Source organism: Anopheles nili, chromosome 2 (genome assembly GCF_943737925.1).
Source record: "Anopheles nili chromosome 2, idAnoNiliSN_F5_01, whole genome shotgun sequence".
In the NCBI taxonomy this organism is placed as follows: Eukaryota; Metazoa; Arthropoda; class Insecta; order Diptera; family Culicidae; genus Anopheles; species Anopheles nili.
Window position 1 is genome coordinate 61,462,229 of NC_071291.1, and position 14,301 is coordinate 61,476,529.

Here is a 14,301-nt window from a genome sequence, read left to right on the forward strand (position 1 = left end):
AAGCGCTGTTAGATTTAGTTGCAGCGCTAAAATCACGGTACTAAATTTATGAAACAACCCCCCCGGTTTCAGTGGGGTGGTTTTCCAGCGATGGTTATCCCATCAAAACGTGTCACGTGACACTTTCAAAACGTCCCCTCTTTCTTTTTTTAATGCGATTATTGCATCATGCATTCCACGTGTGCAATTGGCGTGGGGAGGATCGTGCGCCTTTCACCATTCACCCGCCTAAATCTCTGCCACCGATGCGAATCAGGGAAAGAAATCCCGCAGGGGTCCTGTCCCTGTACGCTGTAAAAAAAACGACACTTCATTTGGTGTGAATTTGATGGGATGTACTTTTTTTTGCAGCAATTTATGAATATGCCACTGGATATTTGAGTTCCCTTCCGTTATCTTCGGCGGCTGCGGAATATCTCATCGTGCAACCCCTCGAAATTCCAGCCACCAGACTCGCGCACGTCAGGCTGCTGCACGAGTCAAGATAAGCAAACGGTTCCCCCATCGGAAGGGCAGATTTTCTTATCTCACACCGGAATGTGGCACGGATCACGCGCGAACCAGTTCGAGGCCACCAATCGGTTCCAGGCTAATCTTCACACTCGGAGCCGTCATAAGAAAGAAAAAAAATGCCGTGTGCCAAGCGCTTCCGAGGCTCAGCTTCCCCGGTGGTCCCCGTGCACGTTGGCACGATGCCGGCGTGTTTCCTTTTCGGTCTCTTTTCCATCCCATTTTCGCTCCCTTTTTTCCGTGGTCTTTCAAGCGCCCGCAACACGGGTGGATTGTGCATCGATTGACACGCTTCTTCGGGGCGCATGAAATGCGTGTCCCAATGTCGCACGCGAGAAATCGTGCCCCACAACCTGGGTGGTCTCGCTGGGCGTGGGGGGAGGGGGGGGGTAGGTCAAACCCTTGGAGCACCCATTTCGCGCGCGATAAAGCGGCGTGGAAAATTGGCGCGTGGAAAATGCACCACCTGAGCGTGGTTGCCGGCCGATGCCGTTTGATGGTGGCGGTAAACTGACGCCTGCAAAGGCCTAACAAAAAAGGCACAAAAACAGACCGACTGCCCTTTTTTTGCTTGTTGTTGTTTTTTAAAGGATCGATTTCCTCACCACGCAAACAGTTTTCTAAAGCGCATTTGTAACGCAACGCAACGGGGCGCTGATAAAACGATGGTGAAAGCGCCCTTTCGAATGGGTTTTGCGATTAAAACTATTTAATTAGAAAACTGCCCAGCAGCGGGTTTCACCTCCGCTAAATGAAGAAGAAACAAAAAAACCCATTAACAGTCACTAGTGCGCGCCAAATCGTGTCTTTAACGTGGAAGCAACACGCTTATCGAGTATCAATTTGCTTTAGTTTACAAAACACCAAATAAGGGGAGTGAAAAAAAAACCGCGCCGTGAAATAGCCATTCCCGGGCGGATCCATTATGTGACCGATCGGGAGTGGGAAAAACACCCCCGACCCACCTGAGCGTGCTGGCGTAATTTATGCTAAACGCGTGGACTCATAAACACACACCCCTAATCGGGACCGATCCGAGGGACGAATCCCGCGATCACGAGCAGGTGGTCTCACTGGGGGATGAAATTTGACCCGGAAAACCACACACACACACACGTACAGGGCCACGCGGACTGGTGAGCTTTTTGGCTTATCGACTTTCTCTACCGGTGCGTCCTTACCTGGCCGCGTGTCCTTACAGGATCTGCATACGTTAAGAGCGACCGGTGGATTGGATAAAAATGTTCTTCATCCTTTTGCCTTCTTCCTATGAGATAAGCCGATCACCTCATTTCCTCGGTGTGTGTGTGTGTGTTTTGAAAAGCGAGTGAAAGAGCCGGCCATTGCGGAATGAGGAAAACGACACCGGGAACGCGTCCCTTGAATGGCAAGGACGAAAAAGAGCAAACCGATCACATTACGCTGATTACATTCAGCGGTCCAAAAGCGGCCGAATTTTTGCACACAATAAGCGTGAAAAGAAGAGCAGAGAGAGTGTGAGAGAGAGAGAGAGAGCGAGAGAGCACGGTCGAAGGATTCACCATCGTAAGGCTTACCGGCTCAGGAGCCCCGAAGCCGATCTCTAAGCTAACCGGATCAGCAACCCTAGGACCACAAAGGATCAGCGCAGTTGCCCATTTCACCCATGAGCAGGAAGCCGCTTTTGCGGTGCGGATTCAAACGCAGAAAAGGACCGATTTGATGGCCGGGTGCGTGCGTGGCCACGTTTCGCTTTTTCAGGGCGGCTTTTACACGGCATGTAAATCTGGTTAGCCACCGGACCGGGTAGGTAGCTCAAAGGGCGCTGAATGTTTACTTTTCATTTTGGTCGTCCTGTGTGCCGTGTCGTCCTTGGGCTTTTGGTGGACTTTTGGTGGACGCGAGACAAAAGGCGACAATGAAACCGTGTTCCGGCAACTGGCAACGGGCCGAACGTCTCGACCCGACTGAATCGGATGATCGCATTCACATTCACGGGCCGGGTTGAGCCGAAGATCCAATATGTAAATTGAGCCCAGCTCGCTAAGCTTGTAAAATTTTCACGGTACCTGTTGGTTGCGGTCGGCTAGCCTTTTTCGCATTACGACAGTTACTCACAACGGTGTTCTTTTGCACCTTTACCCCGTGCGTTGGTGCTTCCTTTCGCTCGGGGAATGTTTGGAAGGAATTCACCGCCGTGCTGTGGAATTCGCACGCTCACGAAGACGCCAGAAGGGGGGAAAAAAACCGCCCAAACCAACTGCCATATCTCTCGCCCGTCAAAACGTTTAAAATATCGTAAATTCTTCGAATGCATTCGTAACACTTTAGTGCGGGTTGCATTCCTTCAAGGGCAAGTGAGACTCAAAAAAGAGCTCAAAAAAAAAAAGTGAGGCCACTGGCGGTTGTGGCGGTGCCGCTTTTTTATCTTCCCCACAACCACCCCCATGGAGGGTGGTGGCTTTCAGGCGGTTTTTTTTTTCACCCCTTGTTCTCCGTTGGGGCATATTCATTAACAATGTATAAACAAAACTAATCACCAAATCCACGCCGTGGCTCCCCTGCTGCGAGTCGGCGAATTGGCCGTTTTTTTTCTACGCGCTCTCTTTCTTCTTATTGTTATTGCATCGTTCGCCCTTTCCGTCTCGCTGGTCGGCTTCTTCCCGATTCGTGTGGTTCCTCAGAATCCTTAAGGGGATCGTCTGAAAATTGAGTAAAAATTGGAACAAACTGTCCGATTCTCTGGCGGCGTGAGTCTGGCCAACCGAGTGAAGAAAAACGAGGGCCGCTGAGTGTGGGAAATGAAATCGAAAGCAATAAAAAAAAGATGATTAAACCAAAAACGCCAATAAAATGCGAGGGTGAGGGCTCAATTCGACGAACGGTGCTCGTTAGAATCCCTGCGCCTGCGGTTCGTGCATTTGTCTCGGCGAGGATGCTGCAAAACCCTACCGAAAATTGGCACACACATACACACGAGCGCCAAAAAAGAGACCATAAATTATGCCACCATGCAACCCCCCGGGGGGTCCCCAACAAAAAAGCGGGTCAATTGTGGTTTGAAATATGCTCAAAATTGCTTTTATATTTCGCGCTTTCCAAACATGATCCAGACAATCTTTCGTCTGAACTGAGGGGGGTTTTGGGTTGGGAAAAAAAAATCACCCACCGGTCCGGTTGCATCCTTTTACGAGCTGCAACATAAAACGGCACCTGTTGTCGCCCGCGAAAGGTGTCTGAAAAATGCAACCCCCAAAAAAAGAAGCCGTGAACTTGTTCCTCCGTCAGTTTCGTTTCGAGCCAGCTCTAAAGTGACAACACGACGATAATAGCAGGCCCTAAAAGTGCCCCCCTTATTTTTTTTGAGAGCTGGATGCGAAGCATAAATAAGAAACGAACAAAAGAAGCATGAAAATCACTCACACACGCTGGCGCACACACACGCACAAAAAGAAACGAATGCGCGATTCACAACAAGCGCGACAACAGACAACCCGTGCGCCATTTTTATGTGCTTTCCACCCACCCCCTTTTTCCCACCCACTCCACCACGTGGTGCGAACATGTTCCCGCGCTTGACCACGGTCGCGTTCGCAGCTGAACAGAAACATAAATTATGCTTTAAATATGCTAATCCCGCCCACCCCCAACACACACACACACATGGGCACGCACGCACGCGCTCTCTCGTACTCCTTTACGAGGTGGGTTGCATTTTAAGCAGCGAAGCCCTCTAGGGCACGTGTTTTTACTGCACTGCAAAGGCCGGTTATTTTCTTTCCTTTTTATTTGCAACATTCATTCCATCTCTCTCGCTCTCGTCTCGCGACTCGCTGTCTCGTTTTTGGGCTATTTTCCACCACAATTACTCACCAGTAGGCTTTATTTTTTTGTGTCATTTTTGCCTCAACCACACGTGTCATTCGAAGGAAACTTTTCGTTTGGGAAGGCTCGCCCTGGGGGTAAAATTTGGACCCACCCTTTTTATTTGGACTTGAAGGACTCGTGGGGGGCAAGGGAGCAAGGGGTGGAAAACACGAAAATGAAAAAAAAGTACCCAAGACCCCACGAGATAACAAGCCGAGGCAACATTCCTCCTCAACATGATGTTTGACGCGCGTAAACGTGTAACTTTAAGGTCCTTATATTGCTTCTTCGTTTTGTGCTTTGTCGCTCTCCTCCCCCCCCCCCATAATCTCCACCTTTTAATTCGTTTTATGCTCTTTTTTATATCCCTTAAAACCGGACCGAAAGTACTAGAGAAAGAGAGAGCGAAAGCCCCAAACGGTGCGATAAATGCGTGTTTCCAAAGTGCAAAGAGAGGCGATAAGCACAACAACCGAAAAAAAAAACAGCACGAAGAAAACACGCGTCGGCATAAAATACGATACTGAAATATGGGCTATTTCATAAACATAACCTCACGGCTGTACCGGACCAGAAAACCGGCCACGAGTTCTCCGCAGGCTCCGAAACCCCCGTAAACCGTGGCCCCGGGGGAAAAACTTACCCACGAATGGAAAAACTCGCGGGAGTTTTGTACGGGTGGAAAAACATCGGCCCCCGGTGGTCGGTGGTGGATAATGTTGCACCATCGATTTATTGCACAAAACGAAAACTGTCTGCCTCTGCCGTGCCGGGTTGGGTTGGTTTGTCCTTCGCCTTTCTCGCAGCATGCTGCCACGTCGTCGCTAGAACCACTTGGGCGCCCTTGGGCGGTTGTGGCACCTTTTCTCCGGCGTGGAAGATTTAACGTGGTTTCGGTGGATGCCACCAAAGGCTCACACACACACACACACACACACAACATAATTTATAGTGCAATGTTTCTTGCGCTACATACACGGGGTGTAGGTTTTTTTTTGTCTTTGCTCGCCCGCAAGCACCACAAGCGGTACGGGCGAAGGACGACAACGACAACACAAAACCCGACCGGCAGCGCAAACGGAACCGCAAAACGGCTCGGGCTTCGGCACACGTTGTTTATTGGCTAAATTTCCATTTCGAAGGGCACCATTAAAAATATATACATATGTGTATAAATATGTGCGCTTCGGCGGTTGTTGTGGGGGGACGGAAGAGCGCGAGTTGCATAAATTTCCGCAAGAAGCGTGTAAAGATGCACGTAAGGCAAATTATCGGACCTTTTTCTCGGATGGGCAACGGGTGGCACTCTGGTGTGTTCGTTAGGATAGCAAAACAGCAAAGCACATGCAGTCCTTGTTCCGGAAGCAGGCCGCATTCCAGCGCTGGAACCGAGCGTGTAAACCACAACGCACATGGGTGTGCAAATGCAGTAGCCTTTTGGGGTGCGGTTTAGGCGCTATGGGAATAGAACATATCTCAAAGCATCCTTAGATGCCTTTTGTCAAGGCATCCTTAAATGGCGGCAAAATGTTGCATGCATTCGAAACTAAACAAAACATTTTAGCACAAGAAAAACCCCCATTTGGAAATGGAAAATGGCACCTCAAAAAACCGGCGGCATTTTTGCGAGTTTGCGCTTTAGTCAAATGGAGGAGGATTAAAAATGGAGCAAATAAATAGCCAGCTACACAGCGCGAACGAGAACGATCAAACATCTTCATCTGCGCGTTCAAGAGCCACCCGCCAATATTTGACAAATGTCATGCATTGTCGGTTCTTTGGCTGCTGTTTTCCCCAACCCCGAGAAATGGCCGATTTTCACGAAACGGGGAAAACGGAAAGTCATTCACGAAAAGAAAATTCCCCCCCTTCTCTAACGCACACACTCACCCAACAAACACGCAGCATGGAAGCGCAATCCTCAGCAAACAAGCCCACCAACTCGAACGGCCGTACTCATCCTCTCGCTGCGAGGGTTGAATGGCCCACCCCCCGTTAGATGGTTTTCTTGGGGGAGGGGGGGTGGGTGAAAATCGTGGAAAATCCTCAAACGGGCCGAGAACGAGAGGGAAAATGGTTCGTTCGCGCTAGACAGAGACCATGCGTGTCACGAAAATGAACGAATGCGCATGACCGGGAAAGCATCATGCTCCATTTCTGCTTCCCTCTCTCCCGCCCTCCACAACCCCCACATCACCGGGTGGCGGAAAACCACTGGCAGGAAAATGGATCCCCTAGGGTAGGAAAAAAAAAAGCCCAACCACCACAAGATGGAGTCGCAAACCGAAGGGCTGCGCGAGTACGAGTTAGACGAGAGAGTGTGAGAGAGAGAGAGAGAGTGAAAGAAAAACGCACGGGTTGGGGCTTTTTTGGACGCTCCGTCTCGGTTCCGCTTGCTTGGTGATGGAAATGGCGCTGGCATGCCACCCACCTGAGGGGGTTTTTGGTAACGGGACGGAAAATCGATTTCTGTGGGTGGGATTCTTCTTTTTGTGTGTGTTTTTCAGGTTACCTGTCATCGGGTGGGGTCCCTTGCCGAGGATGTAGTCGTCCTTGCAGATGAACTTATTGTCGTCCAGCACGTACAGCTGCTCCCCGGTGCTGATCTGCTTCCGGCAGATGCAGCACGTGAAGCAGTTCAGATGGAACACCTTGTCGCGGGGTTTCCGCACCAGATCCGACGGTGCGATGCCGTGGCCACAACCGCTGCACTTGGTACCGTAGCGCCTGGAAAGTGAGGGAAAGAAATGGGAGTGAGTGAATCAATTCCGATGCTTTAATTTTACTGTCGATTATATGCGAGCAATTACTCGGGGAAATTGCGACACCGTGGGTACCGCAAAGAATTGCTAGCATTGAGGACATTAGATATTCGCTGGAAAAGACCACAAATTTAAGGACACTTGCATGCAAACGTGACTCAAACAAAATCGATAAAATGCCTTCTTTTAAATAGTATTCAGGGTAAATCGCTCTCCCTTTAGCAAATGGACGTGTAAGAATCATCAAGATGCTGAAATTTTAGGGTTCTATTTTTGTCCCATTGATATTCCTTTAAATTGTATAAAATATTCTTATCTTGAAGGAAATGAAAATGACTCTTTTTTGATCAATGAAGCTCTCTGCTCGTGATACGAATGTTCCTTGATATGAATGAAACAATCAATTCTCCTCCCAAAAGAAAAATCATCCAAATTAACGCTTCCCATGCAACTAACGCCCCAAGCTAAGATCCCATTCAGTCCAATTTAAACACACTGGCAATTTAAAGCGACTCCCTACATCCTTCCGCTTCTGTTTCCGTCCTGAGTTGCGCCCAGGCAAACTCCCACCGGTTAATCACCCTCAAAAACGCCCACCAGCCCCGTGGGGCAAATACGGGCCTTTAAGAGAGAAATAAAAAAAACCCGGCACCACCCGACACCGGAACAATGCGATGTGCGTTTAATTGTGACATTAAAGAGCACAAACCCCACCGCACCCAAACAATCGATCGCTAATCCTTGGCTTATTGGATGCGTTTCGATTAAGCGCCTACGCAAACGGCCCGCAAAAAACACCCCCCGGTGCCGGTGGAGGCTCACGAGACGAAAGCCCTTTTTTTCCGGAAGGCTCCCAGCCCAGAATGGAGGAGAATGAAAAAGGAAAAAAAAGCATCCTCAGTACGATCACGCGGTGATCGATCACGCACTGTTCTGCAGGGTAGACGAGCCCGGGAACCGATGATTGAATGTGACCTCCGGCTTCGGGGGCCACAAAACGGTGCCGCTGGTTCCCTCGAAGCACAAAGAAAAAAAGCCCACGAGATGAACACGCGAGATGATACGCGTCTGCACCCGCACAGGGAAGCTTCCTGACGCTGCCCGCGATCGAACGAAGCAAAAGGAACTTGAAACCGTCAGGAAACCGGGCTGAAATGTGAACGAAAAATCGCACCCAATGAATCTTCGTGCACTGGTGAGGATGGCCCCTTTCGGGGTGGGACACACACACGCACACGCACGCACGCAAGCCTTTTGTGCTGTGAAGGAGTCTTTGTTGCCCCTCAAAACAATCAGCCAGAAGGCACTCGGAGACGACTCCGGGAGCGACTCCGGAGCCGGAAGACGATCAATCTCGGACGGTTCAATCTCAAGTGCCCACGAACTTTTTTCCTTCTTCTTCTTCTTCTTCTTCTTCTTTCTCCTTTCATTCACTCTCTCACACACACGCACTCGTTGAGCCCGCATTGTGGAGGTGCAGAAGAAGAAGAAAAAAAAAACAAGGGGGGCCCAATTTCGATCCCCAAAAGTAAAACGCGAGGCGTTCCCATGGGATGCACTTTCGTGGTTTTGGGGCATTTTCCAGCGAGCACACTGTGTTTTTCCCATCCGCGTGCGTCCGTGTGCCACGGATGAGAACCCGCAGGGCGAAAAGATAAATGCTGCCTCCTCCTCGATCGCGAGCACTGATAATTATCATTTTCGAGCGCTTTTGCCCGGTTCCCGCTTTGGTGAAGAACCTGGACCGGTTTTGGGTCTGGATGCGGGTTTTTTTTTCTTCAAAGTTTGTTTCGAGTGTGGCCGCTCCCAACGAAACGAGCCGGAATCTGGCCGCTGGCGACGATGGTTTTTGGGCCTACCGTTTAAATGGCGGTTATTGTATGTAAATCATAGGTGTCTCGAGTCCACCCGGGCGCTTGGGCCACACCCCGAGGATGGCTTCCGTATAAAAGCCTCCGTTCCGCCTCCGAGGAGAAAAAGAGGGAGCTTCCGGTTCGCTTACCTGAAGAAGTCGTTCCGGCAGTACAGCTTCGACTCCCGGCTGAAGCATTTGTCGGCCAGCGGTTGGTGACATTCGCAGCATCGGACGCAGGCCGCGTGCCAGCCGCGTTCGAGCACGTTCAGCAGGAATTTGTCCAGGATCGGTTTGTTGCAGCCGGCGCATGGTTCCCCGAGCCCTGACGGGGGTTCACCGCGACCTGTGTGGGAGGGAGAGAGAGTGAGAAAAAAAGGATCAGCATCAATGTCGTCGGTACTCGCTCATTTTGTTACGATTTCCCGGGCTGGTTGGACTTTTCCCGGCTCCCAAACATCTAAACCTTCTTCCGATGCCCCTAAAGGTCCTTGGGACGGTCCAGGTGAGGGTCCTTCTTTCGCCCGGGAAGGCGAGTGCCCTAAATAAACGACCCAAGCGGCCGCATTCTTTCACGGCTCGCTGACGTCCTTTTTCCATCGGAACGGAAAAGCCTGGCGTCGCCAAAAACGGCCGCAATCCTAACCCTGCGGAAACATCATCGTGGCCTATCACGCGTGTCCCATCGTGGCTGACTTCTGTTTTGACAACAAGCGGGTTTGGCGGTTTTTCGGCGGGGTTTTTTTGTTAGACACCGGCGGCTTAGCGCCATCGCTGTAAAGCTGTTTTCCCTTTTGCGTAATAGCCACAAGGATTCGGATGCATCCCGGGGAAGCGGGAATTTTCACACATGCGTTACGGATTTGCGCACGGAACGCGATCCACCCGGGGGTTGTTCTGATTCCGGGCTTTCGTCCTTTTCGGTGGTTGATGTTTTTCCAGCCGACGATATCGGTTACAGGCTCGGTAACAGGGCGCACCAGGGAGAAGTGCTTGTTTTTACAGCCACTCAGGCGAGGGGTTTTAATTCTTCTTTCTTTCCTTCTTTTTTGATTTGTCCCTCCCCGGGTGCACCGGGGGTTGGTGTTTTTGGTGGTTTGTTTTGTCAAGCACCTCGACGAAAACCGAAATTTGATACCACGACACCAATGGCGGACCCCAGATGGAGGGAACCGATCGATTCCTCTGATTCGCCCTTGTTTGCTTTGTCCGTGTCGGGCAGCTTTCGGTGGCTCATTCTTTTTTTTTTGCTTGCAAAATGGCCGTGTGAACCAAGCGGCAACGTTTGTTCCTCGCACAAAAAAGGTGCTACGTTTACAACGAATATGATCGCTTTTTGAAGCATAAAAATTCACCCGAAAATGTAGCTATTTTAAGCTCGTAATTACATCCGGTTTTTTAAAAGCAAGAAGGAGTTTAAAACATCACTCCCCCCGCCCAAAAAACATTCTAACAACACCACCCAAACGCTTCCGCTTGTCTTCCGAAAACCCGTACCAAAAACCACGGACGCCCCAAAGGACAGTGCCGACCTCGAGACGTTGTGCAAACCATCGGCATTCCGTTTCATTAGGCAGTGTTGACATAGGACCGGAACAGGAACACGCTCACGCGCACGGCTCGCAGACGGGCAAGGATTGTGTTATCAATCCTACAACCCGAACGTCCGATCCGATCCGTGCTGGACGTGACCGTTTGTCTAATCGAGCGTACTGTTTGTCTTGAACGGACAGATTTTGCGATTGCGATTCGCAAGTGGAGACTAGCTAGGATTTCTAATTGTACGATAAACGAACGAAAAGGTTCTCCAGGAAGGACGGTCTGGCAAGGCCAGGGATTTAGTTCTAGAGCAGTAAGAGAGCTTTTGCGTCACATTTCCAGTGAATTACGCTGCGTGGGTTGCAACTGAATGTAAGACATTTGATAAAAAGGACACGAAAAATGTGCAAGAAATGGCGAAAATGTCATAACGAAGAAAAGGACTTCCAAGAAGCGGTTAATTTCCACTCAAAAAACACCGTTTATTTGGTTCTTTTTGTGTGTTTTGATCGCTCTAGAACATCCTTAAAAACCCACGGTTCTTCCATACGCGGGAAAACGCCCAAAAAAGGCCTACTTTGCTTAACCCATTTCCACCCGAAACGCGTTTACACACCTATGTTGTGCTGGTTGTGCTGCAGTACCGAACCGAACGCCATCAGATCCTTGGCCGGCGGTGCCCGGGCACCGATTGCTGCGAAACTGTCCCCCAGGAAGGACGCCAGCGCGATTGCCCGTGGGGGCGTTTTGGTCGCTTCCGTTAAAATTTTGAAATCCGTTTCACTGAACGGGTCGGGGCCGGATCCGGGTTCGTGCGCACGCCGTCGTGGCCCTGCCGTTTGTTTTTTTGTTGTTTTGTTTTGTTTTTTTCCACGTTCCCGTGGGGTCCCTACGCGGGTGGGGGGCGCTTGCTTGCGTCCGGTGGTCAAAAACACACCCCCTCCGGAAAAAGCGGCAATCAGGGAACTACCCCGAGGGAAGGATTAACACGACCGCCAGCTCCAAGCTGACTTACAACAGAAAAAACAAAACGCACACTATCCTTGACGCCTTTTTTTGAATACTACTTGCGCGGAAACACTCTCTCTCGATCGCGCACGCCGATTCACACCGAGCGGGACATTTTCGCCACGCCAAAACACACGCTTTCCCTAGGGGTGACGGCACGATTGGTATCCTTGTCGTACGTCTCGATGCACCAAAACCCGGTCACACTAGCAACCACCCTCGCAACACTGCACTTGCACGCACCGCGAACCGCAGGAATTTTGCCGTCGGTGTGCGATTTTTTTTGCTTTTTCGTAGCTTATTTTCGCTTTGCTTTCTTTCCGCACGTCACTCGCGAGGAGCCTCTTTGTGGCCGGTTTTTTTGGACCGCAGTTATCGCGCGAGCTCTTTCTCTCTCGCTTTGGCCGCTGACCAGCCTCCCTGGGTCTCGTAAGCGCGATGATTTATGGCGATTCCTGACCCTTATCCATTCCGTTCCTTGACGGGTTGCCCGCCGCCTTTGTCAGCCCTCGTGCGAGCCACCACACTGGTGGGCGCGCATTGCCGCACGAAATATCACGGAAATCCCCCTCCCTCTTGTTTTCCACACTTTTCTCGAACGGGCAGAGGCCCCAAAACTCCGAGGCCGGACAAAAAACCGTACCGACACCGACACCGTCGCTCGCGAAAGATCGCACACCAGAAACGGCTCCTGGTGAAGCTCGCGATGCCTGAGATGCTGTGCCGCAACCTCAAACCAGCCCGTATAAACTCGCGCTCGCAACCGTCACCGAGAAACCGAACCGCACCGAACGGGAAGCAAATGTCTACTTTGCCGGTTGCCGTGGTTCACGGTACAGCATAGCCGCGAGGCCCTTCGACGGGCCTGTGTTGATTCTCGCGTGGCCACACGCCCGACCAGGCCAACTAGCTGTCCCGGGGCCAGGTGCGCCTTCTGTCTCACTCTCTCGTGCAGCCCTCCAGTCCGAGTGGGCCGTGCGCGCGGAAAAGAAGGCGTCGCCTAGCAACTCCTGCACCGCGTAGCGTAACCGGGTGTGCGAGCGAGACAGCGCGCTTGTTTATTCTGCCCAATCGGCGCACGCTTCGCTCCTGCTGTCATCCTGTGCGCGCACACACACCCCACACGGCACGGTGAGCTTCCTTGACAACGTACACAGACTTTGTCAACACCTCCCTCGTTGGAGGAGCCCTTTTTTTCGTGTGCGTGGCGGCATCCCCCACGCGGGTGAAGGGATGTTTATGTTCCCGTCGCGCTCAAGATGCTTACCGCTCTGGAGGGTGACCGATCAATACAGTACGCCCCCCCCCCCCCCCCACCCATTCTCCCGCAGGAGTTTTTCCCGCCCGCGCAGTGGTGGGTTTCGCTTTTGATTTTTGTTTTTCTTCCACCCAAAGGTGTGATTCTGGGAAAAACCCTGACCGCAGCCGCAGCCACGGCAGCTCCCGCTTTTTTGTGCCGCACCTCATACGGCTGTCCCTTTTTCGCGCAAAGGGCTCGCTTTCTCGCTCACGGCACGGCTTTTGCTGTCTCTTTCTCTCTCTCTCTCTCGCTCACTGCTTTCCGTGCGTTATCTTCCAGCTCATCGGTTCGCGACAAGCGAATTTGCGGAGGGAAACATACTGAGCCGCGCGGTTGAGTTTTCCACTCCAGCCGTGTCCTTTTGCCACCGTGTGTGCGTGCGTGGTGGGGAGACACTTTTCGCGCAGCAGCCCAGGACGAAAGAAAAACCCACTTGCAAACGCAAACACGCATACACGGCGGAAGAAAACTCACCCAACGAAACAAGGCGCGCGCACGCCAGCACTATTGATCCACTGAACTTTGGTTTTTCCCTCCAGCGTTCAAGCTTCTGGCTTGAGGGAAAACTTTTTCTCGACGGCGACTGCGGGGAAGGGAGCGAGGGGCGCGGTGCGTGCAATTTAAGGATGTGGGCGCATTAATTATTACGTAGTTTCGATTATTAATGGCGAGACGGTTCGCCAGCTGGATTGGGTCAAAGTTGGCCTACGTCGCGCAGATTCCCGTCAGACTCCCCGGGTGGGGGAGTAGGGGGAGGAAGTGCCGGGCCAACCGAAGAGGAGGATGAATTGTTCTTCGAGATTGTTGTGTGGCCTTGAAACGACAATGGTGGGGGGGACTGGAATCCGGCCAACGACAACAGCAACAAACGGGAAAGAACGGGAAGATCACTCCGGCGGCACACTACTCAAAAAAGGCGGCCCAGGGGCGAGGTTTTGTTTCCCGAAGGCCGGGGATGTGAAAAATCGATACATCAACCCGCCGGTTGTGTGGGCTGTCGTTTTGCCATTTTGTTCGCCTCATTCTGGCAGCGCCATTAGTCCGTCGCATTAGCCAACGTAGCAGGCCAGGATTGTCACAAATGGGGGTTCGTTGGTTCTTTTTTTGTTTTAAAGCGCTTTTGCAATAAACTTCCAGCTGATATGCCCATAAGGTCTTAAAATAATCTTTAAACCCTGCGCGGTATTCTACACCCACAAGGACCTCCACAATACCTCCAGAAAATGCAATAAATTTGCAGTTAAACGATGTGTGTCGCCCCCGAATATTTGTGGTGTGAAAATTATATCAGCAAAAAAGCACCCACAGTTGAACATAAAATAAAACAAAAATCAAAAAAACGCACCCACAAACCACCCGCTCGCAATTATTAAATGCACCAATTCAAGCGACCAGCGTTCTAACCGAACCCTCAGGCGCCGTTGTTGCTCTTTCGCGCGCGCAATGGCTTTAATTTAATGTAACAATTAATCACATTAAAGCGA

At 51.2% G+C, this 14,301-nt stretch overlaps 1 protein-coding gene across 1 annotated transcript in view; it reads right to left on the reverse strand.

Annotated features, from left to right (window-relative positions):
• The window catches only part of LOC128731953 (LIM/homeobox protein Lhx1), a 25,582-nt gene extending 14,414 nt beyond the window's left edge, over window positions 1–11,168 (reverse strand). Inside the window, exons 1-3 of the mRNA XM_053825112.1 lie at window positions 11,126–11,168; window positions 9,121–9,316; window positions 6,869–7,083 (exon numbers count right to left, since the gene is read on the reverse strand). Of these exons, the coding sequence (XP_053681087.1) occupies window positions 6,869–7,083; window positions 9,121–9,316; window positions 11,126–11,168 (454 nt within the window). The remainder of the gene's footprint in view (window positions 1–6,868; window positions 7,084–9,120; window positions 9,317–11,125) is intronic.
• Window positions 11,169–14,301: the final 3,133 nt, after the last annotated feature.